The sequence below is a fragment of the Trichosurus vulpecula genome, chromosome 9, assembly GCF_011100635.1.
Source record: "Trichosurus vulpecula isolate mTriVul1 chromosome 9, mTriVul1.pri, whole genome shotgun sequence".
Lineage (NCBI taxonomy): Eukaryota > Metazoa > Chordata > Mammalia > Diprotodontia > Phalangeridae > Trichosurus > Trichosurus vulpecula.
The window spans coordinates 181622380-181649170 of NC_050581.1; the positions used below are offsets into that span (position 1 = coordinate 181622380).

General features: G+C 39.1%; 1 protein-coding gene across 2 annotated transcripts in view; it reads right to left on the reverse strand.

Annotated features, from left to right (window-relative positions):
• The window catches only part of PTPRG (protein tyrosine phosphatase receptor type G), an 813122-nt gene that overhangs the window by 630668 nt on the left and 155663 nt on the right, over nt 1-26791 (reverse strand). For both annotated transcript variants that reach the window (XM_036737740.1, XM_036737741.1), the window contains exon 2: nt 2222-2326. In XM_036737740.1, the coding sequence (XP_036593635.1) occupies nt 2222-2326 (105 nt within the window). The remainder of the gene's footprint in view (nt 1-2221; nt 2327-26791) is intronic.

The following is a 26791-nucleotide window of genomic DNA, read 5'->3' on the forward strand; positions in this document are numbered from 1 at the left end:
TCCTCTGCAAAATTAGGGGGTTGGACCAGATGGCCTTCAAGAAAGTTTTAGATAAAAATCAGGGATTCCGTGATAGTATATTTGCATAAGTATATCTAGATATGCGTATGCTTCTTTTATGGTTGGCCAGATGTGATCTAACTGCAACAGGGAACTCCCTTTTATGGGAATTCTTTCCACTGACCCAGATTGCAACTGCTCTGCCTCTTAGAGTCTTAAAAAGAGGTATCAGAAAGAAGGAAAGGATAAGTGGTTGCCAAGGGTCATTTAGAGAACACCAAGGTCAAATCCTGCCTCTCACATAAATACACACATACACACATATTTCGTTGTAACAATCACCAAGTTCTTATTAAATACTTCCTATGTACTAGGCACTGGGTGTTCAAGAGCTAAGAATCCTTGCTCATTTGCAAGGGCGCAAACACATACACACATACACACACACACACATACACCATTATTATAAAGAGAATAAATACAAACAGATAAAATCACTAAATACAAATATGACAAAAGTTTGACAGGTTCTAGCTTCCGGGAAAGGCTCCAAGCAGAAGAAAATTGTTGATCCGAATCTTAAAGGAAGAGGAGAAATCTGTGATGTGGAGGTAAAAAGGTAGTGTATTTCAGGAATGTGGGACAGCCAATGCTTATAAACGTATGAATATAGATCACATTTCTGAAAGAAGCAGAAAGTATAGCGGCCAGAGGGCTAGTTGCTCTGGCAAATGGTAGGTTTGAAGGATAGGCAAGTCACTTACTTATCAGTGACCCTAAATTACAGATGAGTTGCATATCAGCATTGGTGTAGAGAGCTTGGGATTCCCCTCACTGACGAATCTACAAATCTGGAATAATTTTTTAAAAACTATATTTCACTCTCCACACACACACCCCTTCATTTTCCAATTTACCTCATTTATTAGGAACAATGACAAAAGACTTCTAATTAGATACCACCAATCAGGAAGAACTTCAGGCAGATGGAAGAGCTACTATCTATTCTTTGCAAACAAAACAGATTGGCTATTCTCCCCGTAAGAGCAGGAGATTTATCAATAGACAAAAGGAAGCAAGAAGCCAATAGATAAGCTGTAATTAAAGATCAGACCCATACATTTTACACTGACATAAATCTAGCAGAATTAGCATGGGATAAATCCCTTTTCTTCTTTCCTTCCCTTCTCTACCTAATGGAAACACTGGGTTCTGGCTGGATCATTAAATATGGTCCTGTGTGCACACAGCAGCATGTCATAATTTGCAGATTTGCTCACAAGACTAATGGCCAGCAACCAAGCCATTTCATATAAGGCCTTTGAAATATGGAGTGACGAGGTAATTTCCAAAGCGGTTTGTCTTCCTCCTGCAATTTTTCCCCTTTAATTAACTATAATAAAATTTTCAGGTACATTGCTGGACAACAAAATGCCTTTAAGAGTCACAATCGACCCATCACTTCTGGCGTGCAAAACCACCATGGCCCAGAAACGTATTTCCTAACATCTTGTTTTCACCTTAAAAATGGCTCTTCTTACTTCCTAACATCTTGCTTCCACCTTAAAAATGTGTCTCTCTTAAAAATAATAAAAATAAAAACATTTTAAGCAAAGGGAAAAAACCACTAAAGACCATCTATCTTTTATTCATGGACTCAGCATCTTAAAGCAAAAGTATGAAAAGAACTTGTATCGTACCATGAAGTACAGGGAAGAATTTACTCAGTCAATATGATCTGATTTGAAAATAAAATTGGATATCTTCTATTAGGGCATTAGAGAACATTCCACTGCCTGGTACATCTGTATATTAAGTAGGCATTTAAAAACTGAAGGCTAGGCATTCTTTTTTTTCCCCTGCTTTAATTTTAAATTATAGCAAAGGAAAAGATTAAAAAGAACAATCTTTATCCTCCAGAAAATTACAAGTTTAGGGCAATCAGTCATTATCCACCACACTTTAAAGATAAATGCCAGTTGGAAGAATGGGGTGGGGGAGACCTAGCTCCAAAGAGTAGCAGGAGAAATCAATTACATAAAAATGCTCCTTTTAAATCCTGCTTTATGAGAAGCATAAAGGGTTAATGATAATTCCTGAAATTGCATTCCCAGGAAATTTCTTTCCCCTCAAAAGCAAGCCCTATGATATTTCTGTTTTGATTTAACACATGTTCTTTTACATGTGAGATCACAAAAGAAGTCACATTGACTCAACTTACCCGAATATGCCCAGTAAGGGTCTCCAGATGCTTTCCGCCGGCGGATCTGCACTGAGCTGCCATGCCTGTTTTCATGGAGAGCTCCAACATAGCCCTCTGTCAGAGCTGAAAGGAGCACAAAACAAAACCACAAAAGGTTAATCATAAGATAAAATAAAAAAAAATTAATTCCTGCTTAGAATTTCTGAAAAAGCAAGGGATCACAGGTATAGAGCTGGAAGGGACCTTTCATGGTCATCTAGTCCCACCCCCTTTCTCATTTTACAGTTGAGAAAACCAAGACCCGGGGAGCAGAAGTCACTTGCCCAGGGTCACACTGGTAGTTAGTAGCAGAGACAGGATTTGAATCCAGGTTAGCTGCTGGAGACATAAGCACTCCTGGGGAAAATAAAGGAAAGAGGGCAGGAGCCCAAGGAAGAGAATGAGCACGTGGGAAGATGTTTCCAATAAAGTATAGCAAGGTCAAGACATTGTTGGGGATGGGTTTTCTTGGGCCAGGAGGCTCTTAGCCATCTATGGAAAGACTTGTAAGGCGGGATAAAGAAAGCACAGATAAAACATCAAGAATGTGTTCTTGATAACAACCATCCATTCCATAAAGTGTATGTGATGTAAATGGCAGCTAGGTGGTGTTAGTGTAAAAAGTGAAAGATGTGGAATCAGGAAAATCTTAGTTTGAGTCCTGTCTCAGAGACTTACTAGCTGTGTGACTCTAAGTAAGACACTTAACCTCTCTTGGCCTCAGTTCCTTCAGCTGTAAAATGAGGGTGATAACAGCACCTGCCTCAGAGGGATGTGGTATAAATCAAATGAAATGATACGTGCAAAGTATTTTGCAAGCCTGAAAGCTTTCACTTAATGTTAGCTACTTCTACAGACCTCTATTTGTATCCTTGTGCTCTGATTAATAACGCTTCATGTTTTTCTGTATACGTTTTGTATATGCTTTTATGTGTCTATATTGTTTCCTTTTCTAGAGTGTAGGCACCTCGAGGGAAGGGACCATTTCATTTATTGTGTCCCCAGCACCTAGCCCGGTGCCTGGTCCACAGAGAATGCTTGCTAACTGACTATTTTAAATATCTCAGTACTTCAAGGATCTGGATAGGATTCTGTCTATATGGGTACTCCAACTGGCAAACCAGACTATCACCCCTCTATCATTTGGAAGTTTTGGTCTTTGGGTGTTGCCATTGCTGTCTCTAAGGACTGACTCTTTTTAAAGCAATTGAACTGCTCTGCCTGGAATTTTCTTGCTCCTTGAAAGTGGAGGTGGGGATGAAAATTCCTAAAAACTTGGAGCCACAGCTTTCTCTTTCAGGGCACCCTTTTCCTCCAAGCTGAGCAGACCATTTTACCTACGGGTACAGAATAAGAAAACTCAAGATTCCTGACTCTAGAGGAGGGAAATGCTGCTATACAACTTGGAAAAAAATCTACTCAAAATGGATCAAATCAACCAAATGAAAGATAATTTTGCCCAATTTCCAAGGCTACCATCTGCATATTAAAACAGTGAGAGGCCCCCATCCCAACTTTACACATGCAAATTTCTTTTGTTGTTAGTTCACACCTGACTGCACTAGAGACAAGAAATACAAAAATCACAGGTGCCCCAACTCCAACTGGAAATGGTTTTTTCACTACCTCAAAAAATACACTACAGATGAATATGCTAATAGTTTTAAAATGCACCCAAACAGAAACAAAATGTGCTTTCATGATCAAAGAAAATCCAGGCAAAGAACAGAATATTCAATATGAGAACGACAGAAAGAAGAAAAAAAAAACAATATACATCTCAGCATCTCATGACCTGAATTACTCATTAGTATTATCACCACACACTCCTAGACCTAGAGATAGAAAAGACCTTAGTCGGCTTCTAACCAGACACCCTCATTTTACAGATGAGAAAACTGAGATGCAGACAAGGTAAGTAAGTCACCCAAGGCTATAGAGATGGTGTCAGTGGCTCTGAAAAAGAAAAGTAATTTTTTCCACTGCACTATTACATGGTCAACTATGCCAAGGACTGTTTCCTTAATGACAAAAGATTAGATGCTGAACCACTCAAAGAAAGAACAATTAGCAAATGCATGGTTTATAATTCTGCTCACAATACAATTTCAAATATTTTAGTTTGTTTTTGTTTTTAGGTAATCGGAGAAGAGATAGGAAGCTAAGGGAAAATCTCAGAGGCTTGTTAATCCAGGCACCAAATTTTACAGATGAGGAAACCGAGGCCCACAGTGGTTAAATGACTTGTGTAAGGCAACAGAAGTTACAAACATCAGAGAAAGGATTTCAACATCTCTGACTCATTCTACTAATGAGTGCTATCAAGTTCTCTCCTCTAAACAAAATTGTTTCATGTGGGCAGAGTTCTGGACTTGGGAGTTAGGAGAGTCATGGATTTTGTGACAATAACATCACTTAACCACTCTGAGGTTCCATTTACTCATTTTCAAAATGGAAATAATAATACCTAGAGTATGCCCTACATAGGGTTGATGGGAAGATCCACTACGAGATGATACATAAAAAGTGCTTTGCGAACCTTAAAATATGATGAAAATGCCAACTGTTATCAGGTTCCTTGAACACAGAAGACAGTTAATGGTTATTATCATCAATCATTAGCATCATCATCATCATTATTAAAATCTATCAGATGATTTTTCTGCCACAGTGTGAAATTCAATAACTGAGAAAAAAATCAAACCTATCTGCAAAAGCAAACTTCTGTTCATTTATTCCCCAGTAATCATAGTACACCTCCAATTGGATCCTCTTTAAAAGCTTTATGGAGCAACAGGGGCAACCATTGGTTCTTGAAGGCTATACTTTGGTGGCAGGATCCACCCAAGCTGGAATGGCTTGAGTACAAGGTCGGTGATGTGCTATTTAGTCTATACTCTAATGACTAGATGAGACACTGTGGAACAGTTAGAAAGAGTACTTGACCTTCAGACAGAAGACCTGGGTTCAGATCTCACCTTTAATACTCTCTTGACTTTACATCTCAAAGAGATCATAAAAAAGGGAAAAGGACCCATGTGTACAAAAATATTCATAGCAGTTCTTTGTGGTGGACAGGAATTGGAAATTGAGGGGATACCCATCAATTGGGGAATGGCTGAACAAATTGTGGCATATGAATGTAATGGAATACTATTATTCCATAAGAAATGATGAGCAGGTGGACTTCAGAAAAACCTGGACTCATATGAACTGAGGCCAGGAGAACATTGTACATAGTAACATTATGCAATGACTGACTTTGACAGACTTAGCTCTTCTCAGCAATGCAAGGACCTAAGACAAATCTAAAAGACTCATGATAAAAAATGCCACCCACATCCAGAGAAAGAACTATGGAGTCTGAATGCTTATGGAAGTATACTATTTGTTTGCCTTTTCTTTCATCATTCTGTTTTGTTCCTTCTTTTTCACAGTTCCTCCAATTAGTTCTAATTCTTCTTTACATCACGACTAATGTGAAAATATGTTTAATATGAATGTAAAAGTAGAACCTATATCAGACTGCATGCCATCTTGAGGAGGAGGGCGGAAAGAGAGGGGAAGAAAATTTAAAACTCAAAATCTTATGGAAGTGAATGTTGAAAACTAAAAATAAACTAATTAATTATTTTTTAAAATACTCCCTTGATTTCAGGAAAAGTCAACTTCCCTAGGTTTCAGTTCCTTCTTCTATATAATTAAGGAGTTGGACTCTATAGCCTCTCAGGCCCCTCCCAGAGTTCCGATCCTATGATCACTAGGGTAAGCTACAGGTTGATTACATTTTTCAGCTACAACAACTCTCAAAGACTAAGTCGTGGAAGAAGTTGTGATCTTTGCTATTGGCAGACAACACGACCTCTAATGACAAAATCACAGATTGTTGATATATCATTCAAGGGTAATACGGACATATCCACCAAAATCATCAGCAACTTTCTCATCCTGGAGATGCCTCCTCCCTGTGGCTTGTTCTGATTGGTGAGTCCTTGGCCAAGATCGCCATTTCAAGAGGCTCACAATTATGTTCACTTCCAGCTCTCATCCTCATTCTCTGACCTTTTCTATTTTTTTTAACAGAAGCGCCCTTCCACTCCCCTTCACTCACAGTTACTCTTTGTGTGTTACATTACCCCATTAGAAAATAAATCCTTAGAAGGCAGGGAAAGTTTTCTTTGTATTTGGATCCTTTCTTACTATAGTGTTGGCTTGACACATACTAAGTACTTAATAAATGCTTAAGCCAATTATCATAGAATTCTAGATCCAAATGCAACCTTATAGAATAGATATGTGCAATTCCCCCTCCTCAAAGCTAGTTGCTTCCTTTAAAAAATGCATTATTTTATATTTAGCTAACTTATGTTCTCTCCTCTGACAGAATATAAATTCCTTGAGGGCAGAAACTGTTTCACCCCTGATTTTGCATCCTTGGCATTTCGCAATGTAACAGGCACATAAGAAGTGCCCAATCAATGCTTGTTGATTGCTCCAAATTAGATTCAATCCAGACTTCAAACTTGTAGAAATCTTTTGAGATCTGTATTTGTTCAATTCAATATTTTAGTTGTCTTACCCACCACATGTCTTGTGAAAATATGATAAGCATGGAATCAATATCTTCATCTCTAGCCCTAATAAAAATGTTCCAGAGAATGGATATAAGGACAGACATTTGCATCAATTTCACAGGGAATCTCACTCCAGGTTGGCATTTTATCCTTTAAACAAATGTGAGAGTCAGGAAATAAAGATACTAACCTCATTTTATAAGCAAACTGAGAGTGGCTAAAGTATCTTCCAGCTCCAACAGCTATGATCCTCTCTAGCCCCAACATCTCTACATGGCAAATAAATCCAGGTTAAAATAATCAAGAATGCCATATCCTTGGATGTGTAAACGAGTTAGGATGAAGTCTGCAGGTTTTACACAGAATGTGGTGAGGCATATAAGCTTTGCCTTGCCAATGGTAGTAGCGTTTATAAACTAAGGTCTATTTTTTAGCACTAGCTACTAGAATCTTTTCCTCCTTCCCAACTCTCTGCTTTATCAAGTCATCAGCAACAGATTTTCTTTTTTTCCCCTAAATCATGTAATAACAGAAGGTGATTCTAATTTTCTGTGCTTTAAGGATGGGTCTAGATGGAGATGATACAAATGGAATAATCACTAAGAATTTATGGTGAATAATCCATTATTGGAACTACAAATAGGTTTCCATTTCAGGTTTACAGTTAGTGTCTATACTACATTGAAGAGGCAAAAAAAAGTTAAATGGAAATCAAAACATTTAACAATTAAAGAATAAACCAAGGCACTTAATATCTTATTGGCAGAGAGCAAAGATTCAAATATAAACAATCTGTGGGCATGAAGCAAAGCACCAGACTCAGCACCCTAAATTTAATCAATTTTAAAACTCTCCAACAGTTGGAGAAGAGCAGCACAGCAATTCCATGGGATGGCCATGAATCATGCTATTGATTTTCAATATCTTCTGTGCAGAAAATTAAATTATGCAAATGCTCGCCTTTACGGATCCTTACCTTAATGCAAGACTGCAGAGTTGCTTATGTCAGCAACTTAATTACAACATTTAAAATGGTGCATGCTAACGAATATATGTAGTCTGACTCTCCAGAACAGGCAGTCCATATAAATCTGACTGCGGTTATCACATGAATAAAAAGAGAGGAGCAAGTATGTTATACATGGATATAATTCTGCAGAGGAGGAGGTCTGGCAAAATCCTTGCCATGGCTTATTAAGCTGAAGGGGTTTGTCAGCACAAACCTCAGGCTGGGATTCTCATGCGTTACTGCGCTACATGGGATTTAGAGTACAAGGATGTTACAGTGTCATAGAGATATATTACCAAGATCTGACTGCACTTCTTATCTTCCCTGGAAGGAGTCAGCTCTCTCTGGTTTCATTCTGACCATAACACCATAACAGAAAGATCTCATTTTATTTTTTCATTCTTCTTAAAACTTAACCAACACCAACAAATACCAACATTCTAATAGACAAAGAACAAAAAAACAGTGGATTGTATACGAAACTATGCACTCCAGTAATAGAAACATCCACAAAGACTTTCCAAACAATTTTCCGAGGCCCAAATAACATAGCTATAAAATGTCTCCCGGTGGAATGAAAGCTCTTTGAGGCCAAGAACTGTTCACTATCTAGTAAATTTCCTTGCACATGGTAAGTCCCTAATAAATGTTCTTAAACTGGAATGAACTACAAAAAAAATGGGTGCTCAGACCTGAAAAAGAGCATGTGAGCACCTTAGCATCTCTCAATGCCTTTGTACAAGTTTATGGTCAGCCTAAGATCGAAGAACCAAAGGGAAAACTAACCAGTCATCCTGGTATATCTCATTGGGCTAGGAATGTTAGGCTGATCTAGGTGAAAAGCTAATAATCCCAGAGGAAAATTAATATTCATGAAGTCTAAAACCCTTCCGAAGCTATTTTTCACATTTTCCACTTCCAGCCTAGAGCAAAAAAAAGGAGATATTTTCAGCCAGAAATGTCCAGCATTCTCTGCCAAACCCTTCCATGTAGGGGGAAAAATGCTAAGAGGAAGGATCTCTGAAAGAGACAATTCCAATGTGTATGCAGAATTTCTCAGAACTTCTGTGTACCTGCGTATGTGGGTTTGTGTTTGTGTGGGGAGCTGAAGGTCTTTTGAAGGGAGTGGACTTATATGTGGATGCCTGTTCCTGACTCTCCCTCCAGCTTAGGTTCAGTCTCTCTCTTTTACACTGGTGAACTTTCAATCTGTGATTCAATGGAGGAATCAAAGCAGTTTGAAAGACAATGATAGCTCATTTAGTGCGTCGGTTCAATCTATATGCAATGCTTTGTTTAAGAGATGTTCAAAATCCTCATGAAAATACAGTTAAGACAGATGTGCTACACAGCTGCTTCTAAATCCCTGGCCTAACATATGTGTATACATTCATAGTACATAATGTGTGTGTGTCTATCCCTAGTATAACATATGTGTATGTACACATGTTACACTGGGAATTTAGAAACAGCTGTGAGGTACCTCTGCCTACACTGCATTTCCATGATGGTTTTGAGAAGTCCTTACAAATGGCAGTACACACAGATTTGAACACACTTAAAGAATGGCCTGTCAACATTGTCTTTCAAGATGCTTTACCATTTTTATGTTAATTCACAGAATGAAAGTACACCAAAGAAAAAGAGAGAAATCTCAAAAGACCTCTAACACATTGATGGACTAGAAGTAATGGGGGTGAGGGTAATAGCAGTTATTTTACTGAGCTGGCTATTATAGATGTGTTTCATCTATTTCTGACTAGCAGTTTTCTTTCAAAAATGTGAGCACGTCAACCTGCTCTTTATGAGACCAGGTCACGTGCTCTGCCAGTTTTTGCAAATGGACCTACATGCTATGGGTGGCAAAGCAGATGGCCAAGACACAGAATGGCTTCTGAGAGATGCTCAATTTTATTTGGACATTGACAAATTGGAATGTAGCCAGAGATGGGCAAACAGGATAGGAATGAGACTAGGTATCCACAACACTTCTTTCATATATGTTATATCTCTACTCACAAAGCCACCATCACCTGGTTCTGAAACTAATCATTCTTCTTTGCAACAGACGCCTAAATAGACTCCTTGTCAGTAGAAGGCTAGATCATAAAGTGTAATTAGTCACTTCCCAATGGGGCAACTATGTGGTGCAGTGGATAGAACACTGGACTGCAAATCATGAAGACTCATCTTCCTGAGTTCAAATCCGGCCTCAGACACTTACTAGCTGTGTGACCATGAGAATTTGTCTCAGTTTCCTCATCTGTAAAATGAGCTAGAGAAGGAATCAGCAAACCCCTTCAGTATCTTTGCCAAGGAAAGACTAAATAGAATCACAGAGATTCAGATACAACATGACTTCACAACAATAGTCACTTCCCAAAACGGAGAGGAACCTGTAGGTTCCTCCAGAAAGTATACTCAACATCCTGGTTAGGTTCATTGTTCATTTAGGAAATGAAACGTTTAGCTCCAATGTATCTGAATATCAAATAAGAGAGAAAGCTTAACTGTGTAGACCTTGGCATACTCTCTCTACAAAGCACAAAACAGCATGGTACACAGGACACACTGCTCCACGGCTCAGCACAGCCCACTGCTGTCCAGACTCAGATTGATATAGATGTTACCATATAAGTCTGGATTAAAAGGGGTGAAGAAGCTAGAAAAGAGTAGATAGGCAGACATATGATTTAGTTTTATCAAGAGTATTTGAGAGGTTGTAACAAGGAATAAGAAGCAGACTTATGTTGTTTGCTCTGGCAGGGAAAACCAGCAATGGACAAAGTTACAGAGATAGGCAGAAGAAAAAGCTACCTGGCAATCAGAGTTAAGTGAAAGGGGAATCAGCTGCCTCCAGGGAGAATGCAAAGCCCTAGTTAAGGATGAAGAAAAGCAGATTGTCATCCATATGCAGAATGGACCAAATGTCACTACAGGTCCACCCCCGCAAAGAAAGTCTGTGGTTCTGAGAAATCCAGGAAAAGCATTAGGAAAATCTGAAGCAGTGTACTCAAAAATTAAAAGAGAGGCTGGAGTCTTAATCCCATGTGCCTCAGGAAGAGATACAACCATTGCTGGAGATATGATACTTTTTCTTTGCTTTCAAATACTGCCTTGGGCCAATGGCTCTCAACCTATTTTTGTATGATGGACATCTTCAGCTTCTGGTGAGGTCTATGGACCCCTTTTGAGAAAAATATCCTAAAATGCATAAAATAAAATATATGTGACCGCAAAGGAAACCAATTACATTAAACTTCAGGTATCAAAATATTTTTTCTTAATGAAACAAGTTCATAGACCTTAAGTTAAAAATCTCTGCTCTAAGGCATCACATTGGACAGATGAAGTCCACTGAAACCTTGCTATGTATGTGATTTCCTGCAGTAAAACCAATCAATCAACAAGCATGTATTAAGCACCCATTATCTTCCAAGAATGGTGTTAGGCCATTCAATATAAATAAAAAGAATGAAAGTCCCTACTCTCAAGAAGCATGTAATCTAATGGGGAAGCACAAGTACATATATAGAGCACCTCCAAGACTTAGCACAGTACCTGAAACACAGTAGGCACTTAATAAATGCTAGTTGGCTTAATGACCCACATACATACATACACACACATACAGAATATGTATAAAGCTTGGTTTGGTTGTTTTTGTTCAGTTGTTTCAGTCCTGTCCAACTCTCTGTGACCACATTTGGGGTTTTCTTGACAGAGATACTGGAGTGATTTGCTCTTGCCTTCTCCAGCTCATTTTACAGAGGAGGAAACTGAGGCAATCAGGGTTAAGTGATTTGCCCAAGGTCACACAGCTAATAAGTGTCTGAGGGAAGATTTGAACTCAGGAAGACAAGTCTTCCTGACTCTGGGCCCAGCACTCTGTGCACTATGGCATCACCTAGCTGTTGTATGTGTAAGGGGTAATAAAGACAAAAATAAGTCATTAGGGAAGAAGGGCACTAACTATTGGGGAATCAGATGAAATTAGGATGTGAGTTGTGTCTGGAAGAAAGAGATAGTCTATGAGGCAGAGGTGAGGAGGGTCTGACTTCCAGTGATGAGAGATGCAAAAGCAGGGTAATGTGCATCATGAGAAAGAGGGAAGGATAGATTTGTTGAACAGCAGAATTTGGTAGAGGGACTAAAGTAGTTGGGAAGACAGGCTGGGACTATGTGATAAAGGGTTTTAAAAGTGAAATTGCATCTGCATTTTATCCTCTAGGTATAAGGGAGCCAATGGAGTGTTCTCAGAAGAGGAGTGGCGCAGTCAGATGTGCTCTGGAGGAACGTCACGTCTGCAGGTGCGCAGACGATGCGTGAGAGGAGGAAGAGACTCAAGGCAAAGGCATGAAGTAGAAAGCAAGTCCAGCGATCCAAGCAAGAGGAGATGAGGGCTTGAACAACAGTGGTGGCTCCATGAATAAAGAGTGCAGATGCCAGAAATGCAAGGGACTCCACAAGATGAAAATAATGAAAGTGACGGCCCTCATCATGGTAATAATGATGGAGGTGCTGACAATGATAAGGGCAAGAACAATGATGAGGCAGCTAAGTGGTGCAGCATGGGACAGTGACGGGTCTGGAGTCAATAAGACCCGACTTCAAATCCAGTCTCAGACATTTAAGAGCTGTGTGGTCCTTGGCAAGTCGCACAACTCCTGTCTGCCTCAGTGAGATAATAATAGTACCTACCTCCTAGGGCTGGTGTGAAGATCAAATAAGAAATTTTGTAGCCTACTAAGCAAGGGCCTAGCACACAGTAGGCGCTTAATAAATGTTTAATAATAGCGATAATAATAGCTAATATTTATGTATGTTATATACTCCAACCTGGCATGCTGCCTGCTGTGCCACCAGACTGAGTGACTAATGATGATGATGATGACAGTAATGATGGTAACAATGACTGTGATAATAACGAAGATGGTGAAAATGGCACAAAATGGTGATATTCATTTATATTGCATCCTAGAGTTTGTAAAGTCATAAACACATTACCATTATAATATTTCAACTAAACATATTCTCATATCCCAGAACTTAAGGATAGTAATCTATTCTATTTTTGAAAGTAAATTTAAAATTTCAAGATGTTCTGCTTTATTATTGGTCCAATAGAAATACTTGGAAATTAATCACTTGCTAGAAATCAAAGCAGCTTCAGATAATAGTTTATGGTCTCCTTGACAGCCTACCGTATAGTCCTGGAAGTCTATTCAATTTGTCTCTGATATTGAAAATAGACTGGCCAATGATAGCTATGGGAAACATATTTGAAATTATTACTGGGATTGAAGAAATAGAATAGCTGGCAAGAGCCACTGATTATGCTTCTTGATGTTGCTGAGGTGAGTCATATCCAACTCTTTGAGATTCCATTTGGGGTTTTCTTGGCAAAGATACTGGAATAGTTCGCCATTTCCTTCCCCAGCTCATTTTACAAATGAGGAAACTAAGGCAAACAGGGTTAATTGACTTGTCCAGGGTCACACAGCCAGTGAGTGTCTGAGGCCAGATTTGAACATAGGAAGATGAATCTTCCTGATTGTAGGCCCAGGACTCTATCTACTGCACCACCTAGTCACCCATTGATTCTGCTTAGGGGAGCTAATTTTTGTGCCAGTGTGTAACTTTTTATAGACGGCTTTAAATACAAGTCATTAAAATAATCAATGACTCCTCCCATTCCTCAAAAACCCAGAATCCAGATTTCCAGAATGGCCAGTGGATAGGTGAAACAGCTATTTCTATATCTTACAACTACCTGTACAACAAATAATTAAAAGATGCTGCACGGTCACTGAAATCTCCAGCAAACATAATTTTCTCTCAGTTCTAAACACCACTCACTGAAGAAGATTAAATCCCACACAGGAGTCCAAAAGGAATAAATCTTTATCATTTCTACAATAGAGAAAACTATCACATTACACTTAGAATCAATTAGCATTCTCACTGGCTTTCCATTTCCTTTATATCAATTCCATTAATTAGAGTAAAATATACTAGTGAGTTTTCTTTATAAAAAAAAAGTAGAATCAAGTAGTGTCTTCATTAATATCCATTTCACTAGGAAAAAAATTCCCTTTATTGTTTATGATTAAACCAACCTCAAATACAAAAAAGGACAATAACACTGAGTACACATTCAAAGTCGTGTTTAAATATTCTTTAGAATCAGAAGAAATGAATCCAATAGCAAAAAATATCAGATGTATTGAAGCCCAATAAATTAAAGCTTTTGTTGTTGTTGCTTCTCAAGGATCTTTTTAAAGCTTACAGGCTGTTCAACCCAAAAAGATATAATTCATAACAACCTAACATTCCCAAGAGGAAATGAAACCTAAAAAGGTTTTGTTAGAGTAAGTTAATTCAGTTATAGCCCAGGTACTTATTATCTCTTAAATGATTCTAGAATCATTGTAAATGAAATTAATCCTACAAAGATCAGCCAAACCAACTCCCCTTGTTTTTAATGGGGCAGCACCAAGGGGGATGGGCGAAAGGTAGGTATTTCTTTATTGTTGACTTTGTCACATATTAAACTACATTAGAAAGTTAAGACTTTCCAGTGGAGAAAATAAACACTTCAAAAGAAGCCAGAGAAAAAATAGACAGAGAAAACAGATAATGGGACCCATCATATTTTTGTGATAAAGATGGAAGAAAAGTAAAAGTGTTCGATCGATCCATTCCTCCTTTCTCTTAGACAACTTTTTTTTTAAGCACTAAGCTATTTGTTTCAAATACTTTATCGACACCTGACAAAATTCATCTGACAAATGTTTCAGGTAAACCAGGCCCATTTTAAAACTGTAAAACTCTTAAAAACAGGACACAAGACCATCATACTGCATGGCATATCCAAATAATTTGAATTCTTGCCAATGAGAGGAATTCAATTAAGAAACATTTAGAAAGGACTTACTATGTGCTAGGCATTGTGTTAGGCACTGGGGTATTCTCTTCCAGAAGCTTCCAAAAGGAAGTGAACCATAGTATCCTTAAATAGTAGCAACAATTTCTCCAAAATGTACACCTTGACTTTTAGTATGAAATTTAATCAGATTCTAAGAAGACATCATGGTACAGTAGAAAATGTAATCGGTCCAGTGAATCCAGTGAATCACATCTTGTGTGATACTGGGAAAATCACCAAGGCCATACAGGTAGCAGCATCAGAGATGAGATTTGAACCCAAGTTCTCTGACTCCAGCGTGACTCTTGCTACTGATACGATACATGCTCCCTCTTCAAAAGTAGGCAATTAATCAATGCTTACTGAATAGAACTGAATTGAAAAAAACCCTTGGTTGTGGCTAAGAAGCACCAGATTTAAAAGCCCAAAGATCCTAGTCACTTATGATTATGGGCATCCACTGTAATATCACCTCAGGTTCAAAGCGTTTGCCTCTTACATACTAAAGGGAATTTCCCAGACTACTAATCTCCTTCTGGAAATCAGGTATCACAAAACAGAGGAACTTTAACTAATTTCAGATGAATTTCAGTTTTAGGTAAAACTCTAGATTCTAGACTCTAGAACATACTAAGAAGGAAATGCTTTAAAAAAAAAACACTAAGGAATGCAATAATCACTAAGAGCCAGCTGTGTTTGGTGCTTAGTAATTATTTGTGTATGAAGTTTTTGCCCAAACAAAACCAATGCAACTAAAATCAGAACAGAAAGTATTAACTAAAGAAAAGAAACAAAAAACTTCACAGTAAGTTTCTCTGGTGAGGTATTACATATCTGAGATTCTTAATGAACTGATTCAAATTAACAAGAGCCCTTCCCCACATGATAAATGGCCAAACAGTATAAACAGGTGGTTTTCAAAAAAAATAAATCTCTTTTGCTACCAGTAAACATGAAAAAATGCTCCAAAACATTAATGATTGGAGAAATGCAAAATAAAACAACTCTGAGGTTCTATTTCATGCTCATCGAATTGGCAAAATTGATTAAAAAAATGAAAAATGAAAATGTTGGAGAGACTATATAGAAAAACAAACCAATTAATGTGGAGCTATGAATTGGTCCAGCAGTTCTGGAAAGGAATCAGGAACTATGCCCCCAAAGTCACTGACCTGTACATATACCTTTTAACCTAGAAATCCTTTACTAAGCCTATTCCCCAAAGCGATTAAGGAAAGGAGGAAAGAATTCCTATGTACAAAAGTCTTTGTTTTATTTTTTAGTGGCAAAGAACTGGAAGTTAAGAGGGTGCCTATCAGTTGGGAAGTGACTAAAAAAAAGTATAGTATATAAATTAATGAAATATTTGTTACACTATAAGAAAAAATGAAAGAGATGTTCTCAGAGAAACCTGGGAAGATTGTTTGAATTGATCTAAAGTGAAGTAAGAAGAACCAGAAAAGGAATTTACATAATAACAATGATATTGTAAAAATTTAAGAACTCTGCTCCATCCAGTGACCAACCACTCTATTCCAGAGGCCTGACAGTGAACGAACCAGATTACTCAACTCCTGACAGAAAAGCATTGGATTCAAGACATAGATTTTTGGCCATTAGTTTTGCTATTCTATGCACATTAGTTACAAAGGTTTTGTTCTTTCTGTTTGTTTTCCCCAACTAGACAGAAGTACTTTTTAAAAGATTTTTTTTTGCTGCTAAAAAAATTAAAAACAATACTTGATGTTAGTTCCTTTTGGGGGGATTACTAAACTGGTAGACCAAGGGGACGCTGAACTCTTAGCATCCCTGGATGGTAACAGGCCATGTGACAAAGTCTCTCAGGATTTCCTTGTGAAGAAGACGGAGAAATATAGACTAGAAGAGAGAACAGTAAGACAGACTTGGAAATGTTTGAATAACTGACACACAAGAATAGTGACTGAAGAAATCACGGCCAACCTGAAGAGAAGTCTCTAGCATTGTTTCCTAGAGATCCATCTTTGACCATATTCTGTTTGACATTTTTATGGAAGGATGGGGGGGCGGGCATACATATAAAATTGACAGACGATGTGAAGTTGGAAAAGGATAATCAACACACTGGATGACAGAGATGGAATTCAAAATGATATGGACAAGCTAAAATAGCAGGAAATGTAATAAGAGGAATTGAATGGGAAAAATGGAAAGTGCTAAGGATTTTCAAAAGTTCGCCTGCAGAACTATGGAATGATCAAGGCTTGCAAGTACACCTAGTATGCCATTAAGAGCAACGGGAATCAGTGTGATGGGTCAGCCTAGAAGGTTTATTTGGTCTTGGGTTCCATTAATAGAAGTAAATTGTCCAGAATGAAGAGAGTCAAATGAGTTAACCTATATAAAACACTTTGTCAAATTTAAAGCACTGGGTGGATTGTCCTAATAGTTTTAGTGAAGTTTGAAGGTATTTAAACTTGTTATTAAGTCAATTAATGCCTTGCACTCTACCCTGACCAAAGCACAGATGTAGCATTGGTGTCTCATTTTAAGAAAGGCCTCATTAAGCTGGAGCTTGTGCAGGGAAGAGTCCCTAAAAAAGGTGACGTGACAATAGGCTAAGGAAAGTGGGGTATTTGGTTTGGAGAAGAGAAACTAAGGGGTCGGGAGAAACTACCTCAGGTCACTAAAGGGCTGTAAATCAGAAGCTTTAGACTCCTTCCACTAGTTCCTAGAGGGCAAAATTCAGAGCAATGGGTCAAAGCTGTGGAAGGCAAATTTCCATTTAATACAACAAAAAGGGCTATCCAAATTTGGAATGCTTCACTATGGAAACTGACCATCACTGGTGGTCAACAAGTCTTTATTGATATTTATTATATTCTAGGCATAGCGCTCAGCTCTGGGAATACAAAAAACAAGAGAAAGAAAGACAGGTCCTGCCCTCAAGAAGCTTACATTCTAATAGAAAAGTACACATAAAAGGAGGCTGAAAGGGGAGAAGGGGAAGAAAAGTTACCTAGCCCCGAGAGTTTGGAGTACAACTCAGAGAGGAATGAAAACATGGCTGGCCTGGGTGCCTTCTTTAAATGGAGGTTTGGGAGAAACAAACCAATCAGAGGAAGGGACCATGGAGCAGAATTTACTTCCAATGTGAAAAGTTCAGGGACAAAGTGAACTTTCAGGGTGAGGAGGCTTCTATGGCAGGAAGGAGAAAATCCAAACAATCAAGAATGGATCCCAGAGAATAGAAGCCGAATACTAAATCAATGATCTTCAAATGAGAGTTAGTCAAGATGACTTTGAAGGCTGGATGTTATTGCTCTAATTCCATTACGTAGCCCTGAATGTACTGCCAAAACCTCATCCTCAATTTATCCAAATTGGAACTCATCTTTCTCCAAAAGCCTGGAGCTCCTCTTAAATTTCCTATGTTTGAAGATGGAACCCCCAGTCTCCCAATAACCCAAGCTCAAAATTCCAGTTACCCTTGAGTTACTTTCTTCCAATCTTCCCCCCATAGCCAATCAATTGTCAAGTTCTTTAGATTCTACCCCAGGAAATAATAATTCCACGTAACCTGCGTGTTCAACTCACACTGCCACCATATACTTGTGCGGTCCCATATCACTTGTTTTTTGGAGGGGGGAAGGTGGGGCAAGTGAGGTTAAGAGACTTGCCCAAGGTCACACAGCTAGTAAGTGTTGGTCAAGTCTCTGAAACTGTATTTGAACTCAAGTCTTCCTGACTCCAGGGCTGGTGCTCTGCTCACTGTACCACCTAGCTGCACTCCCCCCAACCTCCCATATCACTTCTTATCTAGACTGTTACAATATCCTGCTTAAAAGTCTTGCTGCCCCCAGTCTCTCTGTCTCTGATTCATACATCACATCACTGCCAAATTAATCTTCTAAATTCTACACCCATGCATCAAAAACCTTCCATGGGGATCCGGAGAAAAAAGGCATATTGATTCATTGCTGATGGGATTACAAACTGGAAGAGTCTTCTGAGATCCCCATCTTGAAGTATTCAGTAAAGGGTGGAAAAAAAAAATCCTAGCCTTTAACACTGTAAGTGCCTTGTTGGGATTATATCTTGGGAAGGTAATCCAAAAGACAGAGAGAACGAGTAAAGATATTATTCAAAGATTTTTATAACAATAGTCTTTGTCATTGAAAAAGCTGGAAGCTGGAACCCGAATGTCCAACAATATGGGAGGAGTTGAATAAATTGTGGTTCATTACTGTAATGGAATGGTATAATGCAATTAAGATCGACATGTAGAAGGAATATAAAGAAATCTAGAAGGATTTTTATGAAGTAATGCAAGAGGGCAGAGGGAGGTGGGTGGAGGAGTAGAACCAGAAAAACAGAGCACATCCTAACTAGGGCCACATCAAAGGAAAAGTACATGAAAAAAACACAGAAATCTTGATGGAAGCACTGAGAGAGTGATTGAAAAGTTATGACATTTTAGGCACTTAGATTCACTTATTTAAATGTAAACAATGGCAAAGAAAGTTAAATTAGTTGTATTGGTGATTAAAATTAAGTTGGTAAGAAGCCATTTAAAATGGAAAACAACTTTCCCTTGAAAAGAGGATAAATTACAGATTCCTAAGTCTGGCATTCAAGGCCCTGGACTTATTCTGCCCTTTCTTGCCTCAGTGCATTGTCACCACTCACCATCAACTCCATGTCTAAAAGCGACTTCCACGGATTATTGAAGTCCCACTCTTCTGCGTGACCTCCTTTCGGGTGTCCCCTCCTCTGGGAAGCACTCCCGGTTCCTGGCTCCCAACCACTGCCCAGGTAAAAGTGATCCCTCCTTTTCCAAATCTCCCATTCCTCTCTCTGTCTCTCTCTTTTGCTTTTTGTCTTCCTCATCCTATACACTCTGCTTAGCCTAGTACAATGCCTGGTGACTTGACTTGTTAGTACACCCTGGTCCTCTGTTAACCTTTAAATTTGTTTGAGGTCAGGGGCTATTTTTTTTACACATACCTTGCATGTGGCAGACATTCCATAAATAAAGCTAAACTGAACTTGGTAAATGTCTTCAGAATAGCAGAATGGCTACCTTGGGAGGTAGTGATTTGCTCTCACTGGAGGTCTTCAAACAGAAGTTGGGTGACCACTTATTGGCTATGATATAGAGGTGATTCTTTGTCAGCATGGATTGCATCAGAGGGCTTCTGAGATCTTTCCTAGATCTACTACATCCATTGGGCAACTGCATGGCACAGTAGATAGAGTGCTGGGCTTAGAAGTCAGGAAGACCAGAGTTCAAATCCTGCCTCAGTCACTGTCTGGTTATGTGACCCTGGGTAAGTCTCTTAACTTCCCTTAGCCTTGGTTTCTTCATCTGAATACTGGGGCCAGTGACAATCTTGCAGGACTTTTGTGAGGACCAAATGCAATAACTTAGGTGAAGTTGCATTTAAACCGTCTTAAAATCTACATAAATACCAGCTTGTAATATCATTGTCATCATCATTATTCTAATGATCCTAAGTCAATTAACTTCCCTGGTCCTCAGTTCCCTCATCTGTATAAAATGATGGAGTTGTAGACGGCATCTGGGGTCCATTCTAAATCAAGATCTATGATCCTAGACTTGCTGCTGAATCGTTCTTAGGCTCATCTTAAACATTTTACGGAAGAGGATAACTGAGGCTCAGGATAATGTGTCATTATCCACATATTTGTGGCATTGTGACATTAGTATATGGTTATGTGACATTAGTGTATGGCTATGTGACATCAGTATGTGGGTACGTGATATTAATGTGCGGCTGTGTGACATTAGTAGGTGGGTATGTGATATTAGTGCGCAGCTGTGTGACAGTATTTGGCTATATGCATGTGGCTGTGTGACATTAGTGTGAGGCTGTGACATTAGTATACACTTCTCAAAACTGCTATGGCTCCCAAGAGAAAATGTTATATAAAGCACATTGCAGATCTTAAGAGTAATACATAAATATATAAAACACTATTATTCCTATCCTTTGAGAAAAACATCAGCAAACAGAAGACCCTTCCTCAATCGCTTTCAAGCTGACTTTTCCAATTTTTCCCACTTTACCTAAATTCCCGGCTGAGTGTCCAGGCTCACTTACTAGTCAATTTTCTGACTTCTGAACTGAACGGCTTCCACCGCTACCCTTCATGGCCAAAGGAAGCCTCTGGCCTCCATTTGTAAGAACATCCCTGGGACGTCTCTCATTGAAGGCCCCTGTTAGCTGACTGTGTTCCATTACAGACGGGTTGGTTGTTTGCTGTATCTCACAGCCTTTGATGTTCGAGCAGGTCTAACCTGGTTTGCTAGGTACACGTACCCAGAGACTGCAAAGGCAGCTTGGAGGTACTCAGAGGCCTTGATTTCCTAGATGTAACAGCCTCTCACAGCTCATTCCCTTTTTTGGCTCTCCATCCTAACATCTTCCCACTTCCAAATCCTCCTTTCAGCTTCTGCGTGATTTATAACTCCTTCCGTTTCCTCCTGACAACGATCACAGCCCCAGCTTCTCTGCGGGTGGTAAATCTTACATGTGGGCAATGTGAAGACCTGGGCAGGAGCAGTTACTGTGATCTCAACGGTATGAGAGGACTGAATTCTCAGCAACCAGAACTTGGCTTTTAGCTGACAAAAGGAAAGGGAGATGTTTCCTGGATGCTTGAAGCATGTTTTCTGAAGCCAAAGATTATCTCTACTACTACCACTACCACTACCACCACTACTACTACTACTGCTGCTGCTGCTACTAATAATAATAGCATTGTCATACTGTTACAGCATCAACATGTTAGCAATTATTAAGTATTAATGTTATCATTGCATTCATGTGGTGCTTTAAGATTTTCAAAGCACTGTACATATTATCACATTCGATTAAAGACAAAACAAATCCAACCCCTCTTCCATGGGACAACTCATTGAATACTTGGAGAAAGTTACCATGTCCTTCCCAAGTCATCTCTTTTTGAGGCTGAACATCCCCACTTCCTTCCACCAACCTTCAGCCTCCTCTGGACCTTAGCACCTACAGGACCATGGAAAAAAATCACTCAGTTGGTCTCAGTTTCCTCACTTGTAAAATGAGAGAGAAAGCCCACGTAGCTTCTGAGGTCATTTCCATCTCTTGACCTGACTCCATGACCTTTCCGGGCTGACTACACATTATTCTCCCCTATGTGCTATGCTGTACCCATCAAGGCCAATTTGCCATTACTGCCAATGACATTTCATCTCCCATCTTTTCCTCAGTTATATTCTACACTGGGACTATTCTCCCTCCTCAGCTCTTGAAACTCCTGGCTTCCTTCAAGCATCAGCCAACTTTGAGAAGAAGCACTTTTTGATTTCCCGTTGTTGGTGAGCTTCACTCAAAACAACTTCATATTTACACGATGTTTATATTTTGTATTTATGTGCTTATCTGTGTGCAGTGTTGCATTCACACAAGAGAATATAAGCTCGTGGAAGGCAGAAACTGTTTTCTTATTTTCTATATATGTTCTTAGCACAGAGTCTGTACATAGTATGCTTTTAATAAATGCCAATTGAATTGAACTCAAAATATAATGCCAATGGTAAAAATCAATCAGACACATTGTACTCTCAATACTGACTGAAGTCAAGTTCAAGAATTTGGTCTTCTTTGCCCTTTTGAATGGCTGGTAGTATCCCTCCCCTCCTGGAGACTGCATTAAAAAGGAAATCTTCAGAGAATGAGAATGGGGAAAAGAAAATGATCTTTAGACACCAACTGCCTAAGCGACCACCATTCCCTTGCAAGCCACAGAAAAACACATGTGCCGTTAGTTTTGTTCCAATCCACATAGACCCGGCCCTGGCATTTAAAATATAAATAACCAACGCACCTCTGCAGGCCAGCATTACCCGGGTAACCACTCTTATGTCACTGCCAAGCATGCCCTGAAGCTACGTTACCTTCATTTCTGTACCTAGGAATCTTTGCTTGGTGTGCCGGAATCCTCTGTACACCTCTCATCTTCCTCTTCTCCTCCCTTCCTGATGGGGGAAGGTGGTGGGAGAGGAGAATGTTTTGTGTTGTGGCCTGCCACAGCAGAAAGAAGTCATTAAGGTAAACAACTCATCTTTTGGTTTGGCCAGAGAGTGGTTATTAACTTAAAATACCTTGGCCTCGCTGTTCATGTTCGTTGCGGCTCATTTCAAAAGGTGATTACAGCCTTAAATAAAATGGTTTTATTTAAAAAATTAAAAAAAGAAAAGAAAAACTGCTAGCATCTTGCCTCATGAGAGTTACTGTGGGCATTGTCCACAGTCAGCTTTAACTAGTAAGCTACAGAAATCCCTTTTCAAAGACATAGGTTTATGTACATACACACATACGGATGTGCATACATATATATACATTCATATACAATCTTCATTAATGTGTGCATATACACACGAGTATGTTTATGTGTGTATATATATATAGTATTTTGTTGTATAAAATTTTATATTATATTTATATGTATAAAACAGAATATATATTATATAGACATAATATGTGTTAATATATATACTTTTCTAAACACACTATATATTTATACATGTGTGTGTATGAAACTGCACTGTTAAATAAAGTGACTGCTTGCCATTAACAAGGTTTTCAAACTCTCCTGACAATCTACCAATTAGGTTGCAGGCTCCATCAGAGGAGTCAAATGAAGAGAAAGTGACATGATTTCAGAAGGCTCCTCTCCAGAACTATACAGGTGTTTCTTTGTCTCCTTATCTCTCTCTGTCTCTCTCTTTCTCTGCTTCTCTGTCTGCCTGTCTCTGCCTGTGTGTGTGTGTGTGTGTGTGTGTGTATTTTCCCTCAATACCTATTTTTGCAGGAGAGGCTGAATAGAATCAATTCCTGGCAGACTTTCCAGGCCACTTAACGTCTTTTTCTGACCCTTTGGTGAACAAAATCCAACTTCCAGGGGATAGATAAAAATAAGGGGAAGGACAGAGAGTGTGCTTGTGTTTGGCTGGTGGTAGTACTCTGTGAGTTTATTCTAAAGTGCATCCCAAGGGCACACAGAATCAAAGCTCTGGATAGGGAAGAGTTCTCAAAAGACATCTAAGTCCAAATCCTCTCATTTTTCAGACGTGGAAGGAGAGAGATGAAGAGATTTCTAAAGTCAAACAGATCACAGAGCTCAAAGGAACCTTAGAGGTCATCTAGTGCAACTGTGCTTAGCAAAAATGCCTGGCACACAGAAGGTGCTTGATGAATGCTTATGACAGATTGACTCATTTTACAGATAGGTAGAATGAGACCCAGAAAAATGAAATGAATTGCCCAAGGTCATATAGGTGGCAGGCATTGGAGCTAGGATATGAACCCAATGATTCCGAGTTCACTTTCCACCAGTGTCCCAGCTCAATCTTCAACCAAAGTATGTGAACTTCGGCCCAGACATGATGCAAATACGCAGTTGTCTACACCTTTCTTGCTTTAATTTGGCTTTATTTTGTTTTTATTTGGCTGAAAAGAATTTCGAGATCACTGATATAGAAGCAAAAGGAGCCTTAGTGGTCACTGAGTTCAACCTTTGTGTCTTTCAGTCCCTAAAAGCATGTTTGAATCACATAACTTCAAATCACACTTCTGATGCTCAGTATCTGGGGCAAGTCTTTGGTGCCCCTTTGGGTCTCAATTTCTTTATTTGTAAAATGAGAGTTGAGGGTTATACCACCTATGAGCGCCCTTCCATCTTCAAATCCATAACTCTTTCCAAGTCATAATAATCTCCCCAATTAATCAATCAAGAGGTATTTTTTGAAATACCCACTATGCGCCAGACGCTGTATGAACCACTTTAACGTGACATTAGCTTTGACTAAAGCATGGCTCAACATTATACAACTGAATACACCAAAACTTGCTCACCACCGGCAGGGGGGAGGGAGTGAGAGCCATACATAGCTAGCTCCCACCCCAGATATATCTTTTTAAAACACTCACTTCATTTTTAGAAATGACCTTTGCCAGATCAATGATAATTATCTGCAAGGCTGCAAAAGGAAGAGAAAGAGTTCAACGCGTAAAAGAAGCAGTTTATAGAAAGCCCTGAGCTCTCTTCACTGACTGTGTGCATGGATGCATTCCTGAGCCAGATCATTTTTAGGTTAATCTATTCTCTGGTTTTAAAAAGGTGTTTCCACACTGGAAACCAAATGGTAAGAAAACAAAATATGTGCTGTCCCTGGCACACACGGCTTATTCCAGAAAGTAACGCTTAACAAACACACAGGCATGTGCGCGCGCACACACACACACATTTATAAACTGTCTGGAACATTTGTCTTCCCATCTGAAGATCTGTACTTAGGCTCATAGAGGATTCTCACTGCAGAGTTCTTATTAAGGCAAAAAGTTTTTTTCCAGTAAAGGTTGGCAGAGGTACCTCACGGCAAACCACAAAGGAAGCAGTCAAGTGGGGCTTAGGATGCTGAGGGCAAAGAGAGAATTTTTTTAGCAGCAAAACTAGAAAGAACAAGTCAAGTTTCTTCAAATGCCCATCATACGTCTCAGCAAAAATAACGTTTGCTTCTCAGTGATACTCTTTTGGTTGCTTTTTCTAACATATCTATACTTTGAGGGTCTTGGATTTGGTGTGGGTCCTGATTCTCCCAGGGTAGATTACAGTGCCTCTCTGAGGTGGCAGATGGTCTTCGAGGGTGACTCTGACCAACATGAATGTTGACGGCTCCCAAATAAGAAAGAGTACTGGCCTGGGAAATCAGACAACTGAAAATGAAATCCTAGCTCTTCCACTCACTCCCCATGTGCCCTGGAGCAAGTCATGACCTCTCTGGGTCACTGTTCTTCATTTGTAAAATGAAGAGGTTGGACTAGTTGGCTCTTGAGGCCCCTCCCAACTCGAGAGCTAATCCAAGAGAATAGAAGCAGGACAAGTCATATCTCTTTTGTCCTTGTATACCCCAAGCCTAGATTGAGCCTTGCACATACAGGAACTTAATGAAGGGTTGCTAAATTAAAATTTGTCTGAGGACTGCTGGGGTTCAAACCTGTAATTTCACTGGTATGGAACATGAATTCTTATCTTTGTGTCATACAGCTTACCCCTTAGGCAGTCTGCTGAAGCCCTGGGATCCCTCCTCAAAATAATGCCACTAGATACATAAAACACATAGGATTAAAAAGAAAATCAATTATGCTGGAATTCAGTTATCAAAATAAATGTGTGCATGTATATGTGTGTGTGCGTATTATGCATGTATGTGTGTATATATGTCAAAAACCCTAGGTCAAGAATCTTTGATATAGAGCATGGGTTCGGTGGAATATTTCCCTAATCGTGCTCTTGAATATTTTATTATATATATACACACACACACATATACACACACACACAAAATGTTCGTGTCTGTGTATACGCACACATATATACATGCATGTGTGTATACACACACACATATATACATATATACACACACAGAGAACGTGCTCTTAAAGGCTGACAAAGCACTTTCCACTGATTATTTTATTTGATCCTCCCAACAACCCAGGGAAGGAGGTGCTATTATTATTGTGCCGATTTTAAAGCTGAAGAAATTGAGGTTCATAGCATTTAAATGGCTTGCCTGGCATCACATAGGTACCATGCATGTCTTCCTCACTCCAAGACCAGTACTCTATCCATTACCTCACTGTGTACTTACTGCAATAAAGGATAAATTTTTAAAAAGGCATAAAGCATTGAATAGATTACATTCTAAAAAGGCCTAAGAAGTTCCAGAATCTTCTGTCAATATTAAACCAATGCAGTTGGGTGGAGAATAAAATACTAGACCTGTAGTCATTAAGATCCACACTCAAATCCAGACTCGGATATCTGAGCAAGTCATTTAACCTGATCTATAAAAAGGGAAATCTCCTCAAATATAAAAGGGAATTAAAACAGCACCTACCTCCCAGAGTCGTTGTAAGGATCAAGTGAGATAACCAGTGTACAGTGCTTTGCAAAACTTAGAGCTCTTTATAAATTCTAGTTATTATTACAGT